Source organism: Rhinatrema bivittatum, chromosome 13, assembly GCF_901001135.1.
Source record: "Rhinatrema bivittatum chromosome 13, aRhiBiv1.1, whole genome shotgun sequence".
Classification (NCBI taxonomy): domain Eukaryota; kingdom Metazoa; phylum Chordata; class Amphibia; order Gymnophiona; family Rhinatrematidae; genus Rhinatrema; species Rhinatrema bivittatum.
Window position 1 is genome coordinate 29127979 of NC_042627.1, and position 21282 is coordinate 29149260.

At 47.1% G+C, this 21282-nt stretch overlaps 1 protein-coding gene across 4 annotated transcripts in view; it reads left to right on the forward strand.

Annotated features, from left to right (window-relative positions):
* The window catches only part of VPS13C (vacuolar protein sorting 13 homolog C), a 483673-nt gene that overhangs the window by 153971 nt on the left and 308420 nt on the right, over positions 1-21282 (forward strand). For all 4 annotated transcript variants that reach the window (XM_029575527.1, XM_029575524.1, XM_029575525.1 and 1 more), the window contains 2 exons: positions 627-769; positions 13967-14120. In XM_029575527.1, the coding sequence (XP_029431387.1) occupies positions 627-769; positions 13967-14120 (297 nt within the window). The remainder of the gene's footprint in view (positions 1-626; positions 770-13966; positions 14121-21282) is intronic.

A 21282-nucleotide genomic window follows, 5' to 3' on the forward strand; every position in this document is an offset into this window, starting at 1 on the left:
TGGTAATTAACTACTCTTTTGAGGTGTAGTTAACTTGCTTGCCGTTGCTCTCACTTCCCCTATCTACCCTAACTGACAATGTGGCAAGTAACCCTGCATGTTTCCCCCCATCCCCCATTATCCTAAATCATGGTCCAAGGATGTATAAGGTAATGGGGGGTGGGGGAGAATTTGGAGCGGGGGCAGTGGCTCTCATAACCTCATTGCTTATTGCCACAAGTTACATACATGCCTTATCTGCTGCAATAATTGCATTACTGATGCTGTACTGAAACTGTGGGATTCACTCAGTTTCATAGCCTTTATTAAATCTTGCCTTTTTGCTGGCAAAACCATACATGTTAGTATGCGCTATTACACTTTTTTTTAAAGCACTTTAGTAAATAAACCCCTAAATGAGGTGTTGGTTTTCCTCCATTCCGCCAAAAGACTTTTGCTTTCATTTTTATAATCAAATATAACTGCAGAAATTTATTGGGACATTTTTAGTAAAAGTACAAAAGTGAATTCTATTAATCTCATTGAATGTTTTGTGCTTTTAATGGTCTTGCATGGTTTGGAAATGGATGAGTTCAACTAATTTAACAAAAAGATGACAAGCCATCTCCGCCTCTTTTTTCCTTTAGAATCTGAAGAAGAGTATTTTGAGGTTACAGAAAAGTCTAGCCAAACAACCATTCAAGAGACTCTGGATGTAACTGAAATAAAAGCAGCAGAGATCAACATTGAGGATTTAATAGATTTTCACCTCAGGTTTGAAGTGAAAGAGGTACATCTCTGTTTTGTTTAGCTGTCACTGTGAAGACTGTGTTCTACTTTTTCTGCTTGGCTGCTCCAAATACATCACTATCATCTATCTTATATGTAGCCTAACGTAGCATCTTCTGCAGGTTCCAGGCTGGGCTTCATGTTTGAGCTTCATTTTTTTAGGGGGCAGGAGCTTAAGATAAACACCATATGGAGGTGCACATATGAATCATATGTTGGGAGGAAGAGAGTTTTGAGTCCATCTGCTACACACTAGGAAATGTAGAGATTACTTACCTGATAATCTCGTTTTCCTTAGTGTATGCAGATGGATTCAGCATCCCGCCCGGCTGCCGGTATACATGGGGATTCACCGACTCACGGTAAGCCATGTTTTCTTATGATAGGGCATCCACCCTGCCGGGTGTCGACGCCTTCCGGTTGAGAACACTGGCGGTCTCCAGCTACTATCAATCAGTCAGGGTAATCCTGTTCATTTAATCGATCGGTCAGTTACACATATATCCATAAAGCTTTTGCAAGGAAGATTACTGAATTGCTGCACTTCCTGCGGGGGTATCTGTACTCGTGCTGACATCAGATCCGTCTCCAACTGCTAGCACGAGCACACTATACCCACTTGTTTTGAGTCCATCTGCATACGCTAAGGAGTAATCTCTACATTTCTACCCAACCTTGACTTGTTGGGCATATTCAGGGCCTTCATTTGAAACTTTCCATAAATGACTCCATATTGCCATTGAGCTTAGCTCCCCTGATCCTAGACTTGGGGTCTCTTGCTCGGGGTCTCTTGCTTGTCCAATACAAAAGCTGCTTCTTTATATTGTACATATTGTACATCTTTATATTGTACATCTTTCACTGTTTTTAAGAAACAACTCTTTGTCCACTTAGCTGAAATTGGTGTTTTCCATCAACTTAAAAAAGAGAACACAATTTCTACCCAGCCTTGACTTGTTGGGCATATTCAGGGCCTTCATTTGAAACCTTCCATAAATGACTCCATATTGCCATTGAGCTTAGCTCCCCTGATCCTAGACTCTTAAGCTCAAATGCCTGACTGGGTGGATAATACTTTTGGTGTTTAAAACATTGAGCTGCAGGCCTTAGTGACTTATCCACCTTAATCTAAATTCATCATAACAGAGTGGTGTTTGCACTCATACTGTGTTTCTGTGCAAAAGATCATCAGACTTCTCACCTATTCTCTTAATTAATAAATTCTTCTAGCAATTTGTCCTTTGACATAAGGAAGAAAGCTGTACTAGGGGTGCTCAAACTGATCCTATGGCGCCCCCCCCCCCCCCCCCCCCAGCCAATCGGATTTTCAGGATATCCCTAATAAATATGCATGAGAGGTATTTGCATGCACTACCTCCTATATACGCAAATCTTTCTCTTGCATGTTCTTTAGGGATATCTTGAAAACCTGACTGGCTGGGGGGGGCCTGTAGGACCAGTTTGAGCAACCCTGTACTGGACTGCAAGGGAGCTTCATTTTTCTGGCTTAAAGCTAAAGCTCCATGGTTAATGCTGTAGCTAGAAAGAAGAGGCATGCATGATTACAAATGTTCTCATAAAGGGGCTCTTACATGACTTTTGTTGCCGTGAGTTGCTGAAAGCAGAGCCCAGGTGATGCTCTGGATCTGAGTGTTAGTAGTGGAGACTTTTCCATGGCACACTTGATCAGGTATGAAGGCACAATGGTTGGGAAACAATATTTAGGAAAATGTTAGAACTCAAAGCTGTTCAGGCGATAGCAAAATCAATTTCCTAGCGTGTAGCCAGATGGACTCAGAACAAGTGGGTGTAGTGTGCTCATGCTAGCAGTTGGAGACGGATCTGACGTCAGCACGGGTACATATACCCCCACAGGAAGTGAAGCACTTCAGTAATTTCCGTCTCCAAAGCAGTTTGGAGAGCCTGCACGCTCACTGAGCGTGTTTTCCAATACTACTTTTTTATTTTCTACTTTATTTATTCTACTTACTAAATTTCTACAAGAACATCGAGCCCCGCACTCCTGCGGTGATACCCTCGGGTCCCTCCCCCAGTTGAGTTTCCCGGGGTGATTTCCGTGATCCCTCGGAGGTCTAGGCCTCGGTCCAGTGGCCGAATCGCGGCAGGGACCCAGCCCCCGAGCGAGAAGGGCTTGGGCGGGCTGAGAGGCGCCTCGGTCCTGGCGTGGACCTAGAGGCAGCGGGTGCATTTCCTCAAGCGCGACGGTGAAGGTATTTCCCCTCTCCCCCCGCAGCCGGAGACCGCCCAGGTTCCAGCCGGGAAGCGCCGAGGATCAGGTAAGGCGTACATCTCTTACTTTTGGTCTCCGAGGTACGAGGATCGGCGGCGTTGCCTGTATGCGGCACGCCGTGGCGGTCGCCATTTTGTTCGCCTTGTTCAGGTATTGAGCGCCCATGATAGGCGCCTGTATACTATTGAGCGCATATCGCTTATATATTGCTGACCGCTTATTATTGTGCGTATATTGTATATCATTGAGCGTATATTGCTGACCGCATATTATTGAGCGCATGGTATTGAGCGCATATTATTTTACGCGATGGAGCATTCAAACGCCTCTGCGTCTCCTGCGGCGGCGCCTCCTGATTCCGGCGTGAAAGCTCTCGGCCTCTGCTCAGCATGCCAGCTTAGAGCCACGCACAGCGAGGAGCCAGACTCCCTTTGTGCCCAATGTGAGGAGGCAGTGGGAGCCTCTGGCCAAGACCAGTCTCAACCAAGGTTTGCTGACAGTTCCCCAGGGGCCACCCCGGATCTAGCGGGCAGTCTCGAACAACCTGGGATCCCGGGGGACCTGGTACCCCGACAACTGGAGACCACTTCCATTTCCTGGGTGGATCTCTTTAAAGGGAATCCATGCCTTTGTACAGATGCAATCAGCTTCCTGTCCAGGCCCTGCTGCTGCTGCTGCTCCAGCTGATCCTGCCTCTGGACCTTCGCGCCCTTATCGTGGGCACCCGCCTCCTGGCAGTCCGGCTCAGACGGACCCTGATGTCTCGGAGGACGAGTCCGAACCTCCCGAGGAGGGGGACCTTCCCTCGGGGATTGAGCCATATCGTACTATGAGGCGGTTCTTTCCCAAGGAAGATCTCTTCGACCTGGTATCTCAGTGCCTGGCGGAGTTGGCTATTACAGGCCCCAGCACTACGGTGCCATCTACGCAGAACCCTCTGCTGGAAGGTCTTCGTCCTACAGCCCGCCATTTTCCCTTCTTGCAAGCAGCACAGCAACTGATAGATTTGGAATGGGCTGCACCAGCGGCCGCATTCAAAGGGGGTTGGGCCCTGACGGGCATGTACCCCCTGGACCCGGCAATCAAGGAGATGCTGGCATGCCCTCAGGTGGACGCCTTGGTGAGCACAGTGGTCAAGCGCACTACCATTCCAGTTGAGGGGGGGGGGGGTGAGCGCAGTGGTCAAGCGCAGTGCGCTTGACCACTGCGCTCACCAAGGCGTCCACCTGAGGGCACGCCAGCATCTCTTTGATTGCCGGGTCCAGGGGGTACATGCCCGTCAGGGCCCGACCTCTTTTGAATGCGGCCGCTGGTGCAGCCCATTCCAAATCTATCAGTTGCTGTGCCGCTTGCAAGAGCCTCATGACCGGCGACTGGACGCCATCCTGAAACAGACCTTTGAGGTGGCAGCTCTAGCTTTGTGGATTGCAACCTGCTGCACAGTGGTGACGCGTTCCTGTTTGTCACAGGTTAGGAACAATGTTCCGGCAGCAGACATGGAGTCTGCTCTCTCGTTCCTCACGGATGCCGCATCTGATCTAGTCCGTACAACAGCCAAGGGGGTCTCATCCTCTGTTGCTGCCAGGAGGCAGCTCTGGATACGGAATTGGTCAGCCGATGCTCCCTCGAAGACACGCCTCACCAGACTGCCCTTTAGGGGTTCTCTCCTGTTTGGCAGCGACCTTGATAAACTGGCCAGCACATGGGATGCCTCTCCAATACCTCGACTGCCGGAAGATAGGTTCAAGAGGAACCAGCGCGCCTTTCCGAGGCCTTCCAGAGGCAGGAGCTCCCAACGCTTCACTCCCTATAGGAGTCGCTACCAGGCACCCCGTCCTCAGGCCAAGAACCAGGCCTTTCGGACCAAGCAGCATAAGAGGGGAGTCGGCTCAGGTTCAGGGCCCGGCTGCGCCTCCCAATGAGAATCAGCCGATCCATCCGGGGGACGGAGCCATAGGGGGCAGGTTAACCCTCTTCTACCCCAGATGGGTCGAGATTTCGTCTGATCAGTGGGTCCTCGCCATCATCCGAGAGGGGTATTTTCTGGACTTCCATCTCCCTCCGGACAGGTTTGTGGAATCTCTGTGTCCAATTCACAAGAAGGCAGCATTGGAAGCTACCCTGATGAGGCTCCTGTCCTTGAAAGCCATAATCCCAGTACCTGCATGGGAAATGGATTCTGGGCATTATTCCATTTATTTCATGGTACCCAAGAAAGAGGGCACTTTCCGGCCCGTATTGGACCTCAAGTCAGTCAACCGATACTTACGGGTCCCGAGGTTTCGCATGGAACCTCTGCGCTCCGTCAAGACCGCAGTACAGCCAGGGGGAATTCCTCACGGCCCTAGACTTGTCAGAAGCCTACCTGCATATCCCGATCCATCCGGATCATCAGCGCTTCAAGGTTCTGGGACGACACTTCCAATTCCGGGCTTTGCCCTTCGGGTTAGCCACGGCGCCGCGGACCTTCACAAGGTGATCGTAGTGGTAGCAGCGGCGCTCAGACGGGAAGGAATCCTTGTCCATCCCTACCTAAACGATTGGCTGATCAGGGCGAAATCACGAGAGGAGAGCCATCGGACAACCAACAGAGTGATCGCCCTTCTGGAAAGCCTGGGATGGGTAGTCAACCTAAACAAGAGTTGCCTACAGCCTTCCCAATCACTGGAATACCTGGGAGTCCAGTTCGACACCCAGGCAGACAAAGTCACTCACCACCAAGAGAAGGTTAAAACTTCAGACGCGTCTCCGGTCCTTGATGGGAGCCAGCCGGCCCATAGCTTGGGATTATCTGCAGGTTCTCGGCCTCATGGCATCCACCCTGGAAGTGGTACCCTGGCAAGGGCCCATATGAGACCTCTACAATGCTCCCTGCTCTCTCCATGGAGCCCCCGCTTCCGGAATTACTCCGTGCATCTACCTCTACCAGCCAGAGTGCGGACCCAGTTGCGGTGGTGGTTGCAGTCCAACCACACGAGCAGGGGGTCGAAGATGTCCTCCCCCACGTGGATTCTGCTCACCACAGATGCCAGCCTGAGCGGATGGGGAGCACACTGCGAAGAACTCATCGCACAAGGGCGGTGGAACAGAGAAGAGTCGGGGTGGAACATCAACCGCCTAGAGGCACGGGCAGTCCGGTTAGCCTGCCTGCGATTTGCTCACAGATTGCGGAACCGGGCAGTCAGAGTGATGTCCGACAACGCTACCACGGTGGCATACATCAACCGTCAGGGCGGCACCAGAAGCCGACAGGTGTCCCTCCAGATAGCCCCCCTGATGGCTTGGGCAGAAGCAAATCTACAAGACATCTCCGCCGTCCACATTGCCGGGAAGGACAACACCACGGCAGACTTCCTCAGCAGAGAAAGCTTAAATCCGGGGGAATGGCAGCTGTCGCTCACAGCCTTCCAGATGATTGTGGATCACTGGGGGATTCCGGATATGGACCTACTAGCGGACAGGTCCAATGCTCAAGTACCCAGATACTTCAGCCGCAAGCGAGATCCGTTCTCTCACAGGATCGACGCCCTGGTTCAGCCATGGCCTCCAGGGACCCTGCTGTACGCTTTTCCTCCGTGGCCCCTGCTGGGCACCCTTATCCACAAGATTCAGAAGCACCGGGGCCTAGTTCTTCTAGTGGCACCAGACTGGCCAAGAAGATCCTGGTACGCGGACATGAGAAGACTGCTGGCAGGGGAGCCTCTTCCTTGCCTCCTCTCCGGGACATGCTATGTCAAGGTCCCATCCTCTACGAGGATCCGGCTCAATTCTCTCTTACGGTCTGGCCATTGAGAGGGCTAGGCTGAAGAAAAGAGGTTACTCTGAGCCGGTGATAGATACACTCCTCCAAGCTCGCAAGTTTTCCACATCCCTCACCTACGTAAGGATCTGGAGAGTATTTGAAGCCTGGTGCGACACTCATGGCACCAATCCACATGCGACCACAATCCCTATTGTTTTGGATTTCCTGCAGGATGGACTTCAGAAGGGTCTCTCCCTCAGCTCCATCAAGGTTCAGGTGGCTGCGCTGTCTTGCTACAGTCCCCGGAGGGACGGCAAGACCATTGCCACGCACCCAGATGTTTCTCGCTTCCTGAAAGGAGTCAAGTATATTCATCCCCCACTGAAGTGGCCAGTGCTTTTGTGGAACCTCAACATAGTTTTGGATTTCCTCGCGGGATCCACCTTCAGACCCCTTCGGGGCCTATCTCTCCGTTCTCTAACTTTGAAGATGGTGTTCTTGCTGGCCGTATCTCGGAGCTACAGGCGCTGTCCTGCCGTGACCCCTTTCTCAGGATCATTCCAGAGGCTATCCATCTTCGCACGGTTCCATCCTTCTTACCTAAAGTCGTATCACAATTTCACCTCAATCAAACCATATCCTTGCCAACCATGGCGGGTTTGAAGAAATCAGAAGAAGGGCGTTTACTACGCCATCTCGACATCGGCAGATTGCTGCCCAGATATCTGGAAATGACAGAAGAGGTGTACGAAAGACGGACCATCTGTTCGTCCTGCACAGCGGGAAGAAACAAGGAGAAGCAGCCTCTCAGCCCACCATCGCCCGCTGGATTAAAGAAGTTATCAGAACGGCTTACGTAGAGGCCGGGAAGTCACCACTTCTACAAGTAAAGGCTCATTCTACCAGAGCCCAAGCAGCATCTTGGGACGGAATCTAGGATGCTGTCGCCTGCAGAAATATGTAAGGCGGCAACATGGTCCTCCCTCCATACCTTCTCCAGGTTTTATCGTCTGGATGTCCAGGCCAGGGAGGACACAGCATTTGCGAGGGCGGTCTTACGCGGTCCTCAGGCAGCCTCCTGCCCAGTCCGGGAGTAAAGCTTTTGTACATACCACTTGTTCTGAGTCCATCTGGCTACACGCTAGGAAATGTTGAGATTACTTACCTGATAATCTCGTTTTCCTTAGTGTAGACAGATGGACTCAATATCCCGCCCGGCTGCCGGTATACATGGGTTTCACCGATTCAAGGTAGGCCATGTCATTTGCTTACATAAGAGCGTCCCCTTTGCCAGGTGTTGACGCCTTCCGGTTGAGAATGCTGGCGGTCTCCAGCTAATATCAATCGGTCAGGGGAATCCTGTTTCACTATTTCATTGATCGTCAGTACACATATATCCATAACAGCTTTTGCAAGGAAGATTACTGAAGTGCTTCACTTCCTGTGGGGGTATATATACCCGTGCTGACGTCAGATCCGTCTCCAACTGCTAGCACGAGCACACTATACCCACTTGTTCTGAGTCCATCTGTCTACACTAAGGAAAACGAGATTATCAGGTAAGTAATCTCAACATTGCCTAGCTAAAGTCAGACGTGCATAGGTGCAGCATGGATTTGAAACAATATATTCAGCAAGCTTTATTACCTTGATAATGCTTTTCATTGGGTTTTAATATCTGATCCATCAGTAGTACAAGGTGTTGAATGCCCAGCAGCAATCTTCTAGAGATGAGCTTTGTTTTTCTGGCTTGGGTCGGGTTTCGGTTCGGGCACTTCGTGGGAAAACTCTATTTCCCACGGATCATTTTTTACCAAAACTGGAACCCGAACCCGGCAAAACGAATAAAAAAAAACCAAAACACGAATCGGGGAAAAAAATGCAAATCAGGAAAAAAAACTCACCCCAACCCTTAAATTTTACTTTCTTACACCCCCCCCCCCCCCACCATTCTGATCCTTCCCCAAGACTTACTAAAAGTCCCTGGTGGTCCAGCGGGGTCCCGTGAGCGATCTCGCCCTCCATGCCGTCGGGCCTGCTATGACTCAAAATGGTGCCGATAGCCTTGCCCTTACGGCTGACCAACAGCCCTACTGGTGCCGTTGGTCAGCCCCTTTCACATGGTTATGACGGGGGCTGATCAATGGCACCGGTAGCCCCTGTGACATCGTAAAGGCAAGGCGCAGATGGCAGATGAAATTTAATGTGGATAAGTGCAAGGTGATGCATATAGGGAAAAATAACCCATGCTATAGTTACACAATGTTAGGTTCCATATTAGATGCTACAACCCAAGAAAGAGATCTAGGTGTCATAGTGGATAACACATTGAAATCATCGGTTCAGTGTGCTGCGGCAGTCAAAAAAGCAAACAGAATGTTGGGAATTATTAGAAAGGGAATGGTGAATAAAACGGAAAATGTCATAATGCCTTTGTATCGCTCCATGGTGAGACCGCACCTTGAATGCTGTGTACAATTCTGGTTGCCACATCTCAAAAAAGATATAATTGCGATGGAGAAGGTAAAGAGAAGGGCTACCAAAATGATAAAGGGAATGGAACAGCTCCCCTATTAGGAAAGACTAAAGAGGTTAGGACTTTTCAGCTTTTAACTATCATGGTTAAAAGATGAGGTGAAAGAGGCTATTTTAGCTAAAAAAACATCCTTCAAAAATTGGAAGAAGGATCCATCTGAAGGAAATAGGATAAAACATAAGCATTGTCAAGGTAAGTGTAAAACATTGATAAGACAGGCGAAGAGAGAATTTGAAATGAAGTTGGCCATAGAGGCAAAAACTCGTAATAAAAACTTTTTAAAATATATCCAAAGCAAGAAACCTGTGAGGGAGTCGGTTGGACCATTAGATGACAGAGGGGTTAAAGGGGCTCTTAGGGAAGATAAGGCCATTGCAGAAAGGCTAAATGAATTCTTTGCCTCTGTGTTTACTAATGAGGATGTTGGGGAGATACCAGTTCCGGAGATGGTTTTCAGGGGTGAAGAGTCAGAGGAACTGAACGAAATCACTGTGAACCTGGAAGATGTAGTAGGCCAGATTGACAAACTAAAGGGTAGCAAATCACCTGGACCAGATGGTATGCATCCTAGGGTACTGAAGGAACTAAAAAATGAAATTTCTGATATATTAGTTAAAATTTATAACCTTTCATTAAAATCATCCATTGTACCTGAAGACTGGAGGGTGGCCAATGTAACCCCAATATTTAAAAAAGGCTCCAGGGGCGATCCGGGTAACTATAGACCAGTGAGCCTGACTTCAGTGCTGGGAAAAATAGTGGAAACTATTCTCAAGATCAAAATCGTAGAGCATATAGAAAGACATGATTTAATGGGACACAGTCAACATGGATTTACCCAAGGGAAGTCTTGCCTAACAAATCTGCTTCATTTTTTTGAAGGGGTTTTTAAACATGTGGATAAAGGTGAACCGGTAGATGTAGTGTATTTGGATTTTCAGAAGGTGTTTGACAAAGTCCCTCATGAGAGCCTTCTACGAAAACTAAAAAGTCATGGGATAGGAGGCGATGTCCTTTCGTGGATTACAAACTGGTTAAAACACAGGAAACAGAGAGTAGGATTAAATGTTCAATTTTCTCAGTGGAAAAGGGTAAACAGTGGAGTGTCTCGGGGATCTGTACTTGGACTGGTGCTTTTCAATATATATATAAATGACCTGGAAAGGAATACTACGAGTGAGGTTATCAAATTTGCGGATGATACAAAATTATTCAGAGTCGTTAAATCACAAGCGGACTGTGATACATTACAGGAGGACCTTGCAAGACTGGAAGATTGGGCATCCAAATGGCAGATGAAATTTAATGTGGACAAGTGCAAGGTGTTGCATATAAGGAAAAATAACCCTTGCTGTAGTTACACGATGTTAGGTTCCATATTAGGAGCTACCACCTAGGAAAAAGATCTAGGCATCATAGTGGATAATACTTTAAAATAGTCGGCTCAGTGTGCTGCAGCAGTCAAAAAAGCAATAGAATGCTAAGAATTATTAGGAAGGGAAATGGTTAATAGAACGGAAAATGTCATAATGCCTCTGTATCGCTCCATGGTGAGACCGCACCTTGAATACTGTGTACAATTCTGGTCGCTGCATTTAAAAAAAAAAAGATATAGTTGCGATGGAGAAGGTACAGAGAAGGGCAACCAAAATGATAAAGGGGATGGAACAGATCCCTTATGAGGAAAGACTAAAGTGGTTAGGACTTTTCAGCTTGGAGAAGAGACAGCTGAGGGGGGATATGATAGAGATGTTTAAAATCATGAGAGGTCTAGAACGGGTAGATGTGAATTGGTTATTTACTCTTTCGGATAGTAGAAAGCAGGGGGCACTCCATGAAGTTAGCATGGGGCACATTTAAAACTAATTGGAGAAAGTTCTTTTTTTTTTTTTTTTTTTTAATATTTATTTATAGAATTTTACCATAATTACAGGCAATTTTCAAGTAAAATACATCAGGATGCAGTTTAGCATTAAGACAATTTTCCCACTTACAAAAGAGAGGACTAGTCTATGTCGATTTATCTTAACTGCAAATATATTCCTTATGTAATATTAATGTAACAAAAGGCAATTTTCAAAGTCTGGCGGAATTTAAGGAAATGCATTTTAAATTGAAACTAGAGGATACTAATGTTACTTTCTGTTTTACATACCGTAATCAAATTACCTTGAATTCACATTGGACCCTGAGTCTAAGAATTTATGCAATTGTTCAGGTTCGAAGTATACATTTTTGACACCCTGTTTATTCACTATACATTGGCATGGGAATCTAAGATTAAGCCTAGCTCCCTTACTCTCTACTTCAGCTCGCATAGTTAAAAATTTTTTCCTTCGTTCTTGAGTAGAACGTGTAATATCGGGAAATACCCATACTAATTGGCCAAAGACCTGTACTTTCCTATTACGAAAAAAGGCTTTCATTATCATTTCCCTATCTTGTGAAAATAATATTTTTATTTTTTATTTTCACAAGAAAGTTCATTTTTACTCTATGCACAATTAAACTCTGGAATTTGTTGCCAAAGGATGTGGTTAGTGCAGTTAGTGTAGCTGGGTTCAAAAAAGGTTTGGATAAGTTCTTGGAGGAGAAGTCCATTAATGGCTATTAATCAAGTTTACTTAGGGAATAGCCACTGCTATTAATTGCATCAGTAGCATGGGATCTTCTTAGTGTTTGGGTAATTGCCAGGTTCTTGTGGCCTGGTTTTGGCTTCTGTTGGAAACAGGATGCTGGGCTTGATGGACCCTTGGTCTGACCCAGTATGGCATGTTCTTATGTTCTTATCGGCGCCATTGTGAGTCATAGCAGGCCCGACAGCATGGAGGGAGAGATCGCTCACGTGATCCCGCTGGACCACCAGGGACTTTTAGTAAGTCTTGGGGAGGGATCGGGATGGTGGGGAGGGGTGTAAGAAATTAAAATTTAAGGGTTGGGGTGGTTTTTCGTTTTGTTTTGTTTTTTTAATAAATGTGCCCCTCCCCCCCGCACTAACCCAAAAAACAGATTTTCCCCGAAGCTCGGGGAAAATCCATTTCGTGGTTCAGGGCCCCCCGAACCACAACGAATTAGGCAACTTCAACTAAATTGCCTATCTCATAATAAATGAATGCACATCTCTACTATCTTCTATCTATATCTGTATGTCAATCTGGCTCAGTGGCGCTGAATATCAACCTCATCATACAAAGGGTTTTCTGCAGAATTTTTTACATAATCTGTTGGTATCATCGATCCTCTTATTTGATGAGAATCTTCATCTAGCTAGTCCCACATGTGCGACTATGGAGGTTGCTTGTCTTCAGAGAAAATGTAATTACTTGCATGCAATGTTCATTCTCTAATAGCAGCTCAGTCATTCCCTTCCCCCTTTCCTGAGTGTCAGTCTGCTGACATAGAGGTTCCTTCCTGTGCATGTTTTATATCTTATGAAAACCTCTCCAGTTCTTTTGACGCCTGTAGCACAGGTCATGTCAGCTATATCTATGGTTCCATTTAACTGCTGTCAGAACAAATACTACAGGTAAATAATTTCATGTTTGTATTTCTCACACAAGTAAAGATTAGTTGCTGTGCAGGGCTCTTGTGGCCAAGAGGATAGGATGCAGTTCTCTCATATTCTGCCTTTTTTCTGACTGGGCTGCTGATTCTCTTTTTTTTTTTAAGCTGCAGACACTGGTTTTATAACACTTTCAGTTGATCCTAGGAGCAAGAACACATGTAGCAGAGGAAAATTAATCATTGGTGCTTAGAGATGCACATAATTTGCTGTCTTGGACTTACTCTGCATTGTGTGCAATAATTAATATTCTGTACCATCTTATTTATTCTTTGGGACAGAACAAGTATGAAGAATTAAAATTTATATAGGGAAACCAAAACACTTTTCTACATTTTGGAGAGCTTTTAAAAGCTATATTTGCATCGTGAGGATATATTTGAAATTTTGCCTTAGTATCCTCAGACTGGATTTAAGGCATATTTTAAAAAATTGTCAGTCACAAAATGTATAAAATGCATTTGTATTGAGTATAATTAATTATAGTTCACTTTTTGCAAACACTGCAGTATTAATCAGCTAATAGTTGATTCCAAGCATGATTAATGGAGTGGCAGTCCCACAGCACCCCCTGCCTTTGATATAAATAGCTTTTTTTTAAACTATAGGTTACCTACAAGAGGTGATCGGCCTGGGGGGGAGGGGACGTTGTCTAAGCCCTCCAGGGGGTTTTGCAACTGGGGGGGGGTGGAGACAGGTTTCTACTCGTGGCTGAGTGGCCCCTTTAAGTGATGGCGGCCCCACAGTTTAGGGGCTGCCATCATGCACTGTATAGGGGGATTTTGCTACTGCAGTGTTTCCCCTTGTGAAAAATACCATGGGATTCACAAAGCCACAGGGTCATTTACCTCAGCTTTGTGACTCCCATGATATTTTTTTTCCCACTAGTGGCTTAGCAAATGACCCAGTTAGATTTTAAGCTCTCTTGGGACAAGGGAAATACCTCTTGTACCTGAATTTAATTCTCTTTGAAATGAAAATGTGTCAGCTCTGTGTATCATTTTCAGTTTAGCCAGCATTCCCCTGTTGGTTGATGTCCTGTTTTGGGTACAAGTGTTTGAACACTTACAAAATTTAGTGAATAATTTTTGCATAATTTTATTTTAGGTGATTTTAGAACTAACCAAGCAACAAATGCAGGAAGAAACAGTACTTACATTTAATATAACACAGTTGGGAACTGAAGCGATTGCCAAAACTTATGATTTATCTGCTGTCTCTTACCTAAAAAAAATCAGCCTGGATTACTATGACATTCAAGGTAAAACTGGTTTGGTATTAAGTAATAAATACAAATACTGCATGGGTTTTGGTGTTGCTTTGTCATTAATTTTGGGTTGTTAATGCACATACCTGTGCATCAGTGTTCAGCTCTTCCAATTTAGATGACAATTTTACCAGGATACTAAGCAGTTATTTGACTAAAATCGTTGGTTGAAAATTCTCACCTGTGTTGGGAGGGGAAGGTAGAACCAGCAGACAACATTCAGGGGATTACATTTTTAAATCCCTCTGCATGTTTTATTGTGCGGACATTAAACCTGTTGGAGATCGGATGTAAAGCTTGTGGATATATTTGTACCTCTGATGCCAGTTGGCTGCAGATTTTCAAAGGGACATTTTGCAGATCTGCAAGCAATACGCTGCCTAAAAAGAAAAGCCACTGTAAAGCATAAAATGGCGAAGAGAGAACTTGTCATATTATTATCAGAGTTCTGTATTTGTTTGGATGGAGGGTGGAGTACTGTTGACAGTACTTGACGCACCCAGCAAATCTCAAAAAAGATACCCTTCCTATTTATATTTATTGAATGTGCTCAGTAATTCTTCTAAGTAGGTATTTTCCCCCTAAAGTTACCTGGAAGGGTTAAGGATCTAGGCCTCCACATTGCTGTCTTTTTAGAAAAATCTGTTCAATAATAAAAATTAAATTATGGCCAAGGGAGACCATAATTTATGCTTGAAAAGCTCATAAGCAAGATCAGGGAATTGCAGTGATTGACATTTCAGAAATAGTCCTTAAGAGTTCCATATTAGTGCATTTGTCTGAGTTTAGCACTTAGGAAAAATGCAGGGATTTAAAAATCTCATCGGTCTAGTCACACCTGATGAAACTGGCTAAAAGGTTATCCAACTAGGTCCATGGCAGGCCAAGGGCATTATGGGGCAGAGCACCATTATTCAGCTAAGTTAGCTGGCTAACCCCAAGATTCAGCGTTATCCGGCTAAAGTAGCCAGATAACTTTAGGGAAGCTGAAGAGCAGTCCCAAAGTTAAATAAATGAATGTATCTAGTTAACTTTAAGATAGTTGAGTTGTTTGGCTGCATACCTGCCCCACTGAATACCCTGGCTAAATTTCCAAGCCAGCCAGTGGCTGAATATGGACCACTTAGTTTTTAAAAGAAGCTACTAGTTCTCACAGGACAAGCAGGATGGTTGTCCTCACAAACGGGGTGACATCGAGGATGGAGCCCAACCACGGAAAACTTCTGTCAAAGTTTCTGGAACTTTGACTGGCCCCTACTGGGCATGCCCAGCACGGCACCAACCCTGCAGCCAGCAGGGGTCCCCCTTCAGTCTTCTTTTTTCCGCACAGCAGTAGCCACGTGGTTAAGGAGCTCTTACCACATTCCTGACAGGAATTTCTTCTCGAACGTCTTTGAAGTAAAATTCGTCCCACAGGGGTCCCCCCTCTATCTAAATTTAGCCTGTGGTACTTTGGTAAGTTTTTTTTTGCCGTTTTTCGCCGATTACAGTCGACGATCGACGGCCTGCTGGCCGTCGACCGTCCCGTGGCTAAATTTTTGGTCAATGGCCATGGTGTTGGGGTTCCGTCGGTGCCCAGATTGTACGCGCACCATGTCTATCACAGACCCTCACAGAGTCTGTGTATTATGTTTAGGGAGTGAGCATGATGTCCTGACTTGCACCAAATGTGCCCTTATGACACCAAAAGGTCGCAAAGCCAGAATGGAGAAGATGGGACTCCTGTTCCATGCTCACACTCCGACGCCGTCCATCGCATCGACGTCCTCGGAACCGGCACCGTCTAAGTCCTTCCATCGTCGGCAACCTCCCGGTGACAGTCTGCCATTGACGTCTCCACGACTATAGACTCACGTCCCTTCCCCTGGGGATCGGAGGGAAAAGCATCGTCATCGACATCGCAAGTCTCGGACCGTCGAGGAATCGAAGTCATTGACCTCTGTACCGTCCGAGCCTCCACCGAAGAAGTCTCAATCAGAAGGGGCACCGTCCACTTCTGTTTCTGAGACACCGAGGCAACCCTCACCCCATCGGGGTTTGGGAGCCGCGATTCCACCGGTAACGGTGGTCCCTCCGGCTCAGCCTCAGCCTCCCTCTTCCGCGGAGCCGGGTATTGTTACCCCAGGTCTCCGGGAAGAACTGGACCGGCTGGTCCAGGAGGCCATCGACAAAGTGATGCAATGGTTCCAGACTCCTTTGGCATCGACTCCGGCACCGAGAGTGGAACCAGTCACCGACCCGATTCCAGCAGCGCTGGCACCGCTGCTCGCCCGGATGGAAGCGCTCATGACCCGCCCTTCCACCGGTGATACCTGGGTCACCGACAGCACCAGTGCACTCCCCGATGCCAACTTCATCTGGTGCAGAAACACCATATCGAATTCCTCCTTCGGGAGTGGTTCCATCGATGCCGTGTCTTCCCTCGCCACCGATACATTCCTCCGGGGCGATACGCACATCGATGCCTTCGATGCCGGCACCGATGCTTCCAAAGGTATTTTCGATGCCCCCGGTGGTTCCTTCGGGTTTCTTGGAACCTCAACCGGGACCTTTAGGTATCCAACCCCCTCGTGGTCCTACAGATCAGCAACCTGACCCTTATGACACCTGGGGTGATGAAACTTCCACAGATACCGATGATTTACCTTCACCACCCTCTCCTGCTGAAAGCAGAAAGAGTTCTCCCCCCCGAGGACCTCTTTCACCAATTTTGTGAAGGAAATGTCGGAATTGGTCCCTTTTCAGCTTCAGTCAGAGCAAGATGACAGGCACCAAATGATGGAGTTACTCCAATTTCTGGAAGCCCCAAAAGTCATCACTTCCATTCCAATTCATCAGGTTTTTCTGGACCTTCTAAAAAAGAATTGGGAAACTCCTGGATCTGTTGCTCCAGTAAACAAAAAAGCTGACTCTACTTACCTTGTACAGTCAGCACCTGGCTTTCAAAAACCTCAGCTAGACCACCACTCTGTGGTAGAGTCAACTCAAAAGAAAGCTAAAAGAATGAAGCCATACTCATCCATACCTCCTACTAAGGAGAACAAGTTCCTAGATAGTATAGGCAGAAGAGTATACCAAGGGGCCATGCTCATTTCCAGGATAGCTTCTTATCAGCTGTATATGACCCAATACAACAGGGTCATTTTTAAGCAGATACAAGAATTTTCAGATACCTTACCAGAACAATTCCAGCAACACCTTCAAACCCTCGTACTTAAAGGATAAGAAGCTGGAAAGCATGAGATAAGAACATCTTACGACATCTTCGATGCTTCCACTACAGCCATCTCAGCAAGACGCTGGGCTTGGCTTAAGTCTTCTGACCTTCGCCCGGAGGTTCAGGACAGGTTCTCCGATCTGCCCTGTTTAGGGGATAATTTGTTTGGTGAGCAAATTCACCAAATAGTTGCTGAATTAAAGGATCATCACGAGACCCTTAAACAGCTCTCATCGATTCCTTCTGACTTCCCTTCTAAACAACCATTTAGGAGGGAACCTAAAAAGTCATTCTTCCGTCCACGGAAGTATTATCCCCCACACACCAAGTCTAGGTCAACGAGGCTGTATCAAAAGCCTCAGCCTCGCCAACCTCGAAAGCAAAAGCCCACAACAGCTCCGCAACCAGGCCCTGCATCGGGGTTTTGACTTTCACTTAGAGAGCAGATGCCTAATCCCTCTACCAAACATACCAGTAAGAGGTCGACTAAGCCACTTTACAGAAAAATGGCATCGCATCACCACAGATCAATGGGTGCTAGCGATAATTGCACAGGGTTACCATCTAAACTTCCTAATTCTTCCTTCGGACTCTCCACCTCTGCAAGCATGGAGACTTACCGACCACTCTGTTCTTCTAGAGCAGGAAGCTTCCCTTCTCCTCCAGTCCAACGCTATAGAACCCGTTCCTCTCTTGCAACAAGGACTAGGGTTCTATTCCAGGTACTTTCTGATCCCAAAAAAGTCAGGGGGACTTCGACCAATCCTGGACCTACGGGCCCTCAACAAGTACCTTCACAGAGAAAAGTTCAAGATGGTAACCCTGGGCTCGCTTCTCCCTCTGCTGCAAAGAGAGGACTGGCTCTGCTCTCTAGACCTCAAAGACGCTTATACCCACATTGCGATAACTCAATCTCATCGCAAATACCTCCGATTTCTAGTAGGCCAAAACCACTATCAATACCGAGTGCTCCCATTTGGCCTAGCATCCGCACCACGAGTTTTCACCAAATGTCTCGTAGTGGTTGCAGCGTTCCTCAGGAAGGAAGGCGTCCATGTCTATCCCTACTTGGACGATTGGTTGATCAGGGCCACAACCCAGCAAATCGCTCGGTCTTCCCTGACCCTGACAATTCGAACTCTAATTTCTCTAGGATTGCTTGTCAACTACGAGAAATCCTACTTACTCCCATCTCAAACCTTATCCTTCATTGGAGCAGACTTGGACACCTTACAGGCAAAAGCCTTCCTTCCTCATCAACATGTCCAAACCCTTGTGTCCCTAGCTTGCCAGTTGCAGTCTCAACCCACAGCAACAGCTCGCCAATTCCTCATTCTGCTGGGACACATGGCCTCCTCAGTTTATGTGACTCCAATGGCCCATCTGGCCATGAGTCATGCAATGAACTCTGAAATCACAATGGATCCAAGCCACTCAACCTCTGTCGACCATTGTCCGCATCACCGATGCACTCAGTCTGTCTCTTGCCTGGTGGAAGAATCAATCCAACCTCCTCCAAGGCTTGCCCTTTCATCCACCAGATTCTCAAATAATTCTCACCACCGACGCTTCCAATGTCGGCTGGGGAGCCCATGTAAACAGTTTACAAACCCAAGGATTCTGGTCTCTAGAGGAAGCCAAACATCAGATAAATTTCCTGGAGCTTCGAGCAATCCGATACGCTCTCCGGGCTTTTCAAGATTGCCTATCAAATCACATAATCTTGATCCAGACGGACAACCAGGTGGCCATGTGGTACATCAACAAGCAGGGAGGCACAGGCTCCTTCCTTCTCTGTCAGGAAACTACGCAGATTTGGGCAAAAGCCCTCTCCCGTTCCATGTACCTCAGGGCCACCTACTTGCCGCGGGTAGAAAATGTCTTGGCAGACCGGCTGAGCCGTGTCTTCCAACCACACGAGTGGTCACTCAATCCCTTGGTAGCGACCTCTCTTTTCCAGAAATGGGGTTATCCCCACATAGACCTCTTTGCGTCCCCTCAGAACCACAAAGTGGCCAATTACTGCTCTCTCATTCGGACTCAGCACTCTCAGCCCAGGGGTGCATTCTCCCTCCCATGGACAACCGGTCTGCTTTATGCATTCCCTCCACTTCCTCTTCTGTCGAAGACTCTTGTGAAGCTACGTCAGGACAAGGGAACACTGATCCTGATAGCACCGCACTGGCCACGCCCAGTGTGGTTTCCCATATTCCAGGATCTCTCCATCCGCAGACACATTCCCCTGGGAAAGGACCTGCATCTGATCACTCAAAACGACGGATGCCTCCTCCATCCCAATCTCCAAGCCTTGTCCCTGACTGCATGGATGTTGAAAGGTTAGTCCTTCAACCTTCAACCACTTAACCTATCGGATTCAGTTTCTCGTGTCCTCATCGCTTCACGAAAGCCTTCCACAAGAAAATCTTACTCCTATAAATGGAAAAGGTACACATCATGGTGCACGTCTCAGTCCCTTGATCCCCTTTCCTGTCCAATTCCTAAATTTTTGGACTATCTTTGGCATTTGTCAGAATCAGGTCTAAAGACCTCTTCCATTAGAATGCATGTCAGTGCGGTAGCCGCCTTCCATAAAGGTATTAGTACAACCCCTTGTAACACGCTTTCTTAAAGGCTTGCTCCATTTGAAGCCACCTTTACGTCCTCCGGCCCCATCTTGGGACCTTAATCTGGTTCTTGGTCGCCTTATGAAACCACCCTTCGAACCTCTTCACTCCTGTGACCTTAAATATCTCACATGGAAAGTGATTTTCCTTTTGGCTATCACTTCAGCTCGCAGGGTTAGTGAGTTACAGGCCCTAGTTACCTATCCGCCTTACACTAAACTCCTGCAGGACCGGGCAGTACTCCGCACTCACCCTAAATTCTTACCTAAGGTAGTTTCGGAGTTTCATATTAATCAATCCATCATACTACCTATTTTCTTTCCCAGGCCCCACTCCAACACAGGAGAACAGGCTCTGCATACCCTTGACTGTAAACGGGCTCTAGCGTTCTACCTAGACTGTACAGTTGCCCACAGGAAGAGCACTCAGTTATTCGTCTCTTTCCATCCTAACAAGTTAGGGCAACCTGTGGGTGAGCAGGCTCTTTCCTCCTGGTTGCCAGACTGCATCTCTTTCTGCTATCAGCAAGCTGGCATTCCCTTTCAAGACCGTGTTAAGGCACACTCTGTGAGGGCCATGGCGACTTCAGTAGCACACCTTCGATCGGTGCCGCTTCCTGACATCTGTAGGGCTGCTACCTGGAGTTCTCTCCATACATTTGCAGCCCACTACTGTTTGGACAAAGCTGGAAGACAGGATTCCATCTTTGGCCAATCTGTCTTGCGTAACCTTTTTCCAACATGACGTACCAACACCCTTCCACCTACCCGGTGGGGTGCGGGTGTCCTCTACCAAATTTCACCCCAGTTGTTGTGCCTGTTGCACGCCGTTGGGTACTTTTGGTGCACGTTCGGACATCCTCAGCTCGGTACTCACCCATTTGTGAGGACAACCATCCTGCTTGTCCTGTGAGAAAGCAAATGTTGCTTACCTGATGTAACAGGTGTTCTCACAGGACAGCAGGATGTTAGTCCTCACGAAACCCACCCGCCGCCCCGCGGTGTTGGGTTCGTTTTTCTTATTTTATTTTTCGGCACTGCCTGTAGCTTTGAAACAAGACTGAAGGGGGACCCCTGCTGGCTGCAGGGTTGGTGCCGTGCTGGGCATGCCCAGTAGGGGCCAGTCAAAGTTCCAGAAACTTTGACAGACATTTTCCGTGGTTGGGCTCCATCCTTGATGTCACCCCATTTGTGAGGACTAACATCCTGCTGTCCTGTGAGAACACCTGTTACATCAGGTAAGCAACATTTGCTATCTAGTAGACTTGTATAACTTTTTAGTATACACAAAATTCCATTTATGTTAGGTTAAAGTA